General features: G+C 48.3%; 1 protein-coding gene across 1 annotated transcript; it reads left to right on the forward strand.

The window, feature by feature from the left end:
• Positions 1–4,388: 4,388 nt before the first annotated feature.
• On the forward strand, positions 4,389–7,050 carry LOC125515514 (glucan endo-1,3-beta-glucosidase 8-like). Its single transcript, XM_048681012.1, has one exon. It carries the CDS (start codon positions 4,947–4,949, stop codon positions 6,393–6,395), a length of 1,449 nt encoding a protein of 482 aa, XP_048536969.1. The 5' UTR covers positions 4,389–4,946; the 3' UTR covers positions 6,396–7,050.
• The last annotated feature ends 1,508 nt before the right edge of the window (positions 7,051–8,558 follow it).

An 8,558-nucleotide genomic window follows, 5' to 3' on the forward strand; every position in this document is an offset into this window, starting at 1 on the left:
ATCCAATGCATGGAAAATTCTCTGATTCTACTGTGCGTGGAAAATGAGGTTCTGACAAGGCCTAAAAAGGTATAAATGAGAATGAAGATGTAATTACTATCAAAAGGATCAGTGATGATTATGAACAAGGTAACGTGGAGCTTACAAATGAAGTAAATTTTATTGCCAAATTGTAGCACCAGAGTCGTGTTAGAATTCGTCGTCCTTGCATTCATGAATGGATAAGCTTATCATATATGAATACTTACCTAACAACAACTTGTGCCTTCCTTTTTGTATGTTATGTTCGCTTATCACTTGAACTTCTTAGATTGGCAATTGATATTATTTATAACAAACTAATGCTTGTTGACATTTCAAGATGCTGCACCAAAAATCATAGTTTGATTTGCCAACTAGATTCAAAATAATATAGGGGGTCGCGAGAGGATTTATGTATCTCCGCCAATATTAAAGTTTCAAGGTAATTCATAGAGATAATTCGTCATCCAGAAGTCTTATTAAGAGAAAAAAAATGGAACCACATGCAATATACAAAATCCATCAGCGAGGACTGTATCATTTAGCGAGCTAAAAACTTGAGGAACATGCCTTCCTCCACTAGCAGGTTTCTTTGGAAAACTCTATCTATTCTAGTGTGGATGGCAAGCGGGCCTATATTTTTTGGTTTCAATAGGACTCCTTGTTGGGGAACGTAGTAATTTCAAAAAAAAATCCTACGCATACGCAAGATCATGTTGATGCATAGCAACGAGAGGGGAGAGTGTTGTCTACGTACCCTCGTAGACCGGCAACGGAAGTGTTGACACAACTTAGAGGAAGTAGTCGTACGTCTTCCCGATCCGACCGATCCAAGCACCGAACGTACGGCACCTCCGAGTTCTAGCACACGTTCAGCTCGATGACGATCCCCGGACTCCGATCCAGCAAAGTGTCGGGGAAGAGTTCCGTCAGCACGACGGCGTGGTGACGATCTTGATGTTCAACTGTCGCAGGGCTTCGCCTAAGCACCACTACAATATTATCGAGGATTATGGTGGAAGGGGGCACCGCACACGGCTAAGAAAATGATCACGAGGATCAACTTGTGTGTCTATGGGGTGCCCCCTGCCCCCGTATATAAAGGAGTGGAGGAGGGGAGGGCCGGCCCTCTCTATGGCGCGCCCTAGGGGAGTCCTACTTCCACCGAGAGTAGGATTCCCCTTTTCCTAGTCCAACTAGGAGTCCTTCCATGTAGTAGGAGTAGGAGACAAGGAAGGGGAAGAGGGAAGAGAAGGAAGGAGGGGGCGCAGCCCCTCCCCCTAGTCCAATTCGGACTAGGCCTTGGGGGGGCGCGCGGCCTGCCTCTCCCTCTCCCCTAAAGCCCAATAAGGCTCATATACTTCTTCCCCCGTATTCCCATAACTCCCCGGTACTCCGAAAAATACCCGAACCACTCGGAACCTTTCCGATGTCCGAATATAGTCGTCCAATATATCGATCTTTACGTCTCGACCATTTCGAGACTCCTCGTCATGTCCCCGATCTCATCCGGGACTCCGAACTCCTTTGGTACATCAAAACTCATAAACTCATAATATAACTGTCATCGAAACCTTAAGCGTGCGGACCCTACGGGTTCGAGAACAATGTAGACATGACCAAGACACGTCTCCGGTCAATAACCAATAGCGGAACCTGGATGCTCATATTGGCTCCTACATATTCTACGAAGATCTTTATCGGTCAGACCGCATAACAACATACGTTGTTCCCTTTGTCATCGGTATGTTACTTGCCCGAGATTTGATCGTCGGTATCTCAATACCTAGTTCAATCTCGTTACCGGCAAGTCTCTTTACTCGTTCCGTAATACATCATCTTGCAACTAACTCATTAGTTGTAATGCTTGCAAGGCTTATGTGATGTACATTACCGAGAGGGCCCAGAGATACCTCTCCGACAATCGGAGTGACAAATCCTAATCTCGAAATACGCCAACCCAACATGTACCTTTGGAGACACCTGTAGAGCTCCTTTATAATCACCCAGTTACGTTGTGACATTTGGTAGCACACAAAGTGTTCCTCCGGTAAACGGGAGTTGCATAATCTCATAGTCATAGGAACATGTATAAGTCATGAAGAAAGCAATAGCAACATACTAAACGATCGAGTGCTAAGCTAACGGAATGGGTCAAGTCAATCACATCATTCTCCTAATGATGTGATCCCGTTAATCAAATAACAACTGTTTGTCTATGGTTAAAAAACATAACCATCTTTGATTAACGAGCTAGTTAAGTAGAGGCATACTAATGACACTCTGTTTGTCTATGTATTCACACATGTATTATGTTTCCGGTTAATACAATTCTAGCATGAATAATAAAAATTTATCATGAAATAAGGAAATAAATAATAACTTTATTATTGCCTCTAGGGCATATTTCCTTCACTCCTTACAAGCGTTCTTTTTATCGGATAACCCAAAATGTCAATAGTTAGCTCTAGGTATTGCAGTCAAAAAAGAAAGATGAAGGCGTGTAGGTGCACTATTACGCGGAAGGGATTGCAATTTTTCTTGCTAGTTAGTCCCTTTTGGCTACGATGGAACCTAGATCAACAGGTCATTGGGTCAAGAGAAGTTTCGATTGGACATTGTAGGTAACTACTTATGCAACCCTTGCTCCATGGTTTTCATGGTGTAGTTTAACTCAATTTCTTTCTCCAATTTTTGTTGAAACAACTGAGACAACAAATTACATGTCGCATGAATATGTGGTGGAAGGTGAATTATCCGTAAAGCGGACATCTATAGCTTCAGGGTCTTTCTGTTGGAGATCATAAGTTTGAAGATCGGCTCATTGCAAGTCACCATCTTCTCCAACCTTATAAACTATGTAATTATTTTGAATCCACAAACTTTCATTAGTCCAATATAAAATATAGCAACTTCATCAGTGATTCTATTTGCTCAGGCTTGGGAACTTTGGGAAGATGGAAAATCAACCGAATTTGTGGGCCGCTTGTTATAATATATTCAATATGGATTCCTCAAAAAAAATCTTTAATATGGGATCAAGTTATGTTTGAGATCTCTGTGAATTATGTTTAATATGGGATCCTACGAGAAAAAGACGAGGTGGGGGTGGGGGCCTTGGTCCCCTCCCCTCAAAAGCATACACTAGGTTATTAGTTCAATTATGTCAATCCCACTTTAGCCCATACATGTGTGGCTCCCTGTCATTACAATGTGCCCGGGATCAGGCCATTAGAGGTATTTGTAGGACAACGTCCAGCCTCTGGATGACATGTTTGATATATTGTTCCAAAGGGAGATGTGGACAACGTTTTCCAGGCATGTGAAGAAGTGCTGGGCAGTTGAGCCAAAGTATTTTTCGTCGAGGTTGACGTGTTGTAGGCTGGACCTGCCATGGAAGGGAGTGGACGAGAGAGGGAGTTCTTCATAAGTTTGATGCTCTGCAGATATTGGAGGCTGGAGGTGCTTGGAGGTAGGTAGACCACAAGCTCTGTAGATTGGAGGTTGATGCTTACAACATGCCCAGCAGGGTTGCAAGTGACCCCTGTCACCCTAGGAGCGTGGTGGGGTCAGTGTTGTATGGCCGGGACATAACCTATCGATTGGTCATTGATCTTCGGATTTCCTCGAGCACCGTCGGGTTATTTGGCTGATGGTGGCACCAACGTGAGGCATGGCGGACGAGAGAAGGACGAAAGTGTTGTGCCCTTGCATCTCCAATAGCATGGACATGGGACCATGGGAGGAAGGTGGAGGAGGACATCAGGAGGATGATGGACGATGAGGATAGCAGGAACAAGATTGGCAAGGAGAGGAAGAAAAAAATCACAGGAGGTCTTACATCAACAACTCATTCCTTTTGGTGGTTAATACCCATCCAAATTTGGCGCTCGTCAGATTAACTCGAAGTGGGTGGAAGTCAGATTAATACCTTTTGTCTTAATCCCACAAATAAATGATGTATCCAATTAAATTCCAAAAGCTGCCGTGAATCACAATGAGGCATCCTCCGCTAACTAGATTTTACCTTTATATTTCGAAAATTTAGAGGCTAGGGTGCTCCTTGGCGCGGCTGCTGATCCATACATTTTCTCTCTCTTACAAACAATTACAAAAAGGTAAATAAATGGCACATACACAAACATTCAATTGGTAACTCTTATTCATTATCTGATGGTAGACGGTCCTTAAACTGCAATACTGTCCACACCACAAATTGCTAACGTTCTTTGACAAAATTGAGATGGTAAGGTTTTTATGCTCACTTAGAAAACGAATGAGTACCCCTGGAAACAAAATGTTGATAATCATCATTAGCTCCAATGTTTCTCTTTGCCCTGGACTCGTCTTCAATCAACCCTAGGAAGAAACGAAAAAGATTATTTGCATAGGCTGTGGCTAGGTCTCAATTAAGACTTAACCAAGTCTCAGTCAAGTGCCATAGTATATAAGAAGAAAAACTGAAAAACTAAAAAGAAAAAAAATGCATGGGTCTTCATGCAATGCAAGATTAAACGAATATAGCATCGAAGTCTCAGTCGACTAGGACTTAGCAATATTGATTTGAATATATCATATATGAAGAGTGGCCGCACTAACTCAGTTTTTTTTTCTGATTTTTTTACTTCCTGACAATGTAGGTGGCAAAGTAGAGATTGATCAATATACTTGCACCAGTTTGGATTAATCAACTCGTAAAATGTTTGAAGTTGCAAGTGCAGCGAATAAATAAGTTACATGCATGATGCATGTGTGCATGAAGGAGAAATTGGTAGAATTCCAACCGCTTTCCCCGCCATTTTCCTCTCCTCTCCTCTCCTCTCCTCTCCTCTGCTTTGCACAGCCCCGCGAGGACGAGGGCCACAGGCAGACCACGAGCACCGCCAAATCCCAACGTACCAAAACAAGGAATCGATCACCCCGGCATGGCTCCGCTCCTGCGGCTGCTGGCCGGCGTGGCCGCGCTGCTACTCGCCGTGGGCGTGTCCCCGGCGAGCTCCGCCGTGGACCTCGGCGTGAACTGGGGATCGCAGTGCACGCACCAGCTGGACCCCTCCGAGGTGGTCAAGATGCTCAAGGCCAACGGGATCATGAAGGTGAAGCTGTTCGACGCGGACCCCTGGCCCGTCGGCGCGCTGCTCGACTCCGGCATCGAGGTCATGCTCGGCATCCCCAACGACATGCTGGAGGCGATGACCAGCTACGGCAACGCCGAGGACTGGGTGGCGGAGAACGCCACCAGCTACGGGGACAGGCTCAAGCTCCGCTACGTGGCCGTGGGGAACGAGCCCTTCCTCAAGAGCTACAACGGCAGCTTCATGGAGAACACCGTGCCGGCGCTCAAGAACATCCAGAAGGCGCTGGACGAGGCCGGGATCGGCGACAAGGTCAAGGCCACCGTGCCGCTCAACGCCGACGTCTACGTCGGCGACAAGCCCTCCGAGGGCAAGTTCCGGCCCGACATCGACGACGTCATGACCGACATGGTCAAGTTCATGCACGACCACGGCGCGCCCTTCGTCGTCAACATCTACCCCTTCCTCAGCCTCTACCAGAGCGACAACTTCCCCTTCGAGTTCGCCTTCTTCGACGGCGGCCGCAGCATCCAGGACAACGGCGGCGTCAGCTACTCCAACGTGTTCGACGCCAACTACGACACGCTGGTGAGCGCGCTCAAGAAGGCCGGCGTGCCCAGCCTCAAGGTCGTCGTCGGCGAGATCGGCTGGCCCACCGACGGCAACAAGAACGCCAACCCCAAGCTCGCGCGCCGCTTCTACGACGGCCTCCTCAAGAAGCTGGCCAAGAACGAGGGCACCCACCTCCGGCCGGGCAAGATGGACGTCTACCTCTTCGGCCTCTTCGACGAGGACATGAAGAGCATCGCGCCGGGCAACTTCGAGCGCCACTGGGGCATCCTCACCTACGACGGCAAGCCCAAGTTCAGCATGGACCTGTCGGGGCAAGGGAACGACAGGCGGCTCGCCGCCGTGTCCGGCGTGGAGTACCTGCCCAAGCAGTGGTGCGTGTTCGACGACGAGGCCGCCAAGGACGAGGACATGGACAAGCTGGGGGGGAACATCCAGTACGCCTGCGCCAGCGGCGACTGCACGGCGCTGGGCTACGGCTGCTCCTGCAACGGGCTCGACGAGATGAGCAACATCTCCTACGCATTCAACATGTACTTCCAGATGCAGGACCAGGACGTGCGCGCCTGCGACTTCGACGGCCTCGCCAAGATCTCCGACAAGAACGCCTCCACCAAGACCTGCCTCTTCCCGGTGCAGATCATCAGCGCCGCCACCGTCCCGGCACGCCGATGGCCCGCGTCGTCGCTGCTGCTGGCCTTGGTGGTCGCGCATGCTCTCGTGTCATGACGACGGGTTCTATCATGTAGACATCGGAGGAGGAAATCGGATGATTAATTTGTTCCAGTATCTTTTTCCTTAGAAATCTCCACTATTATTAAAAGAGCCAACAAGGGGCAGACGAAAACTGCCCTCCCACGTTCGGCCAAAAGAAAAACGAAAATGTTAACGCCCACACGTGTGGGCGTTGACTATCTCAACCACACGCATCCATCACCGTCCAGTATTATATGCATGAATCTTGACACAACCTGGCTGATTTTCTATGCCATGTAGGACAAGGCGTGTGTGTGGTGTGTGACATAGTTCACGCACACATCCGTTTTACCACACGGAGGGGCCGGTGTGTGGGCGTTTAGCAGTTCACCCACACACCAGTTTTCAGTCACGCACAAGGGCTGGTGTGTGGGCATTTGCCATCTCGCCCACACGCCCGTCTCCTCTCCCATACGTTAGCTGCTAGTTGCCATGTGTTTTTGCAGCGCACATGGAAACTGCCTCTAGTGTGCTTTATAAGCAGGTGGCAACTCTCTTTTTTTACCCGAGTTGCCATGTGTTTTTGCAGGGTACACGGCAACTGTCTAGTGTGCACGTAAGCATATGGCAACTGTCTTTTACCGAGTTGCCATGTGTTTTTGCATGGTACATGGCAACTGCCCCAACGTGCACGTAAGCAGATGGCAACTCTTTCTTTTTACATGGCAACTGCCCTAGCATGCTTGTGAGCACATGGCAACTCTCTCAACTGCCTAGTGTTAGTATGTGGCAACTCCTAAAGTTATGAAATCATGGCAACTACATTAGATCAGACCATACATGGCAACTGCAGTTGAGCAACCATGGCAACTGCAGTTGTCCGACATGGCAACCGTAGTTCAGCGACATGGCAACTGCAGATAAACGAACATGGACGAGGGTCTGGACCATAGCAACTGCGGGCGCGTGGTGGGCGTCACGCGTCGCGTGCGGGACCAGAAGGGTACGAGGCCTGACATACGGGCGTGTGGGCGTTATCAACTTCGCCCACACGCACGCGTGTGAGAGGGTTTAGGAGGGAAAAAAAGATGTGTGTGGGCATTAGTTGTTTTACCCACACGTAGGTGTGTGGGCTGGTTGCTGTCCATGCCACACGAGGCGTGTGGCACAACTACCCGATACACCACACGTGTGGCAGTTATCGGGACCCAAGAAAAAATAAAGTCCACCTAGGAAATATTAATATGCTTACAAGGGAAAACATCACGTAATCTCTGGATGGGTTGTTCAACTGCACAGGAACAAAAAAAAACAGAGCCGGCCCTCCAGGCATCCAGATTGACCTACGCCCTACGCAGCTGCCGAGGCACCCGGCGACGGACGCGACGAGGAGTACGCCCTACGCAGCCGGCGAGGCACCCAGCGACGACGACTACTTCGCACAGGTCTATGCTCTTCTGGACTTCGTGAGGCTTTTACATGCCGCCACCGTCCGGCTTGGTGACGCTTTAAGACGCCGCCGCCCAGGCTGTCCTGCCTTATCGCCGTTGAGCTCTTACCACGCCGTCACCGTCCACGAACTCCTCTGCAATGCAGGTGCGCCCTCATTCCCTCTTGTTTCCATCATGCGATATATACTAAAACACATCAGCGGCGGCCAGTCTGTAATTTAACCAACACATGAAAGCAGTGAAGAACCATTCTTACATCCCAGATTTGTTAGACTCTCTGTAAATTGCAGACGAATAATGAGGCACCTATGAAAACTCATCCCTGTAACTGCTGAAGATGAATTTCATAAGAAAATTAGTCACAACTTCCAGAACAAATCACTACTTTTAGATCTGAAAGTCTTCAGTCAGATGCCACTTCAATTATAATTGTATTATAACAATTTGCCATTCATAGGGTTCAAGAACTTCGTATGGCCCCTACCACTCCCAACGGGGCGCGCACACCGTTCTAGGATATAACCAACACCCACTCCTTGGGTACTTAACCCAATCACTCGATTTCTTATTTATTTTGCTCAGCTGCTGAACTGTGTCATGACTTGCAGACCGTAAAGAGATAAAAAGGCAGAGGGAAAGAGAGCGGTATGCACAAAATAGGGATGAGATAAATAAAAGACGGCGTGAAGCCTACAGACAAAAAAAAATGTCGCAGCAGACGTCAATGGACTGGAAAACAAAACAC

This window comes from Triticum urartu, chromosome 6, assembly GCF_003073215.2.
Source record: "Triticum urartu cultivar G1812 chromosome 6, Tu2.1, whole genome shotgun sequence".
NCBI classification, from domain to species: domain Eukaryota; kingdom Viridiplantae; phylum Streptophyta; class Magnoliopsida; order Poales; family Poaceae; genus Triticum; species Triticum urartu.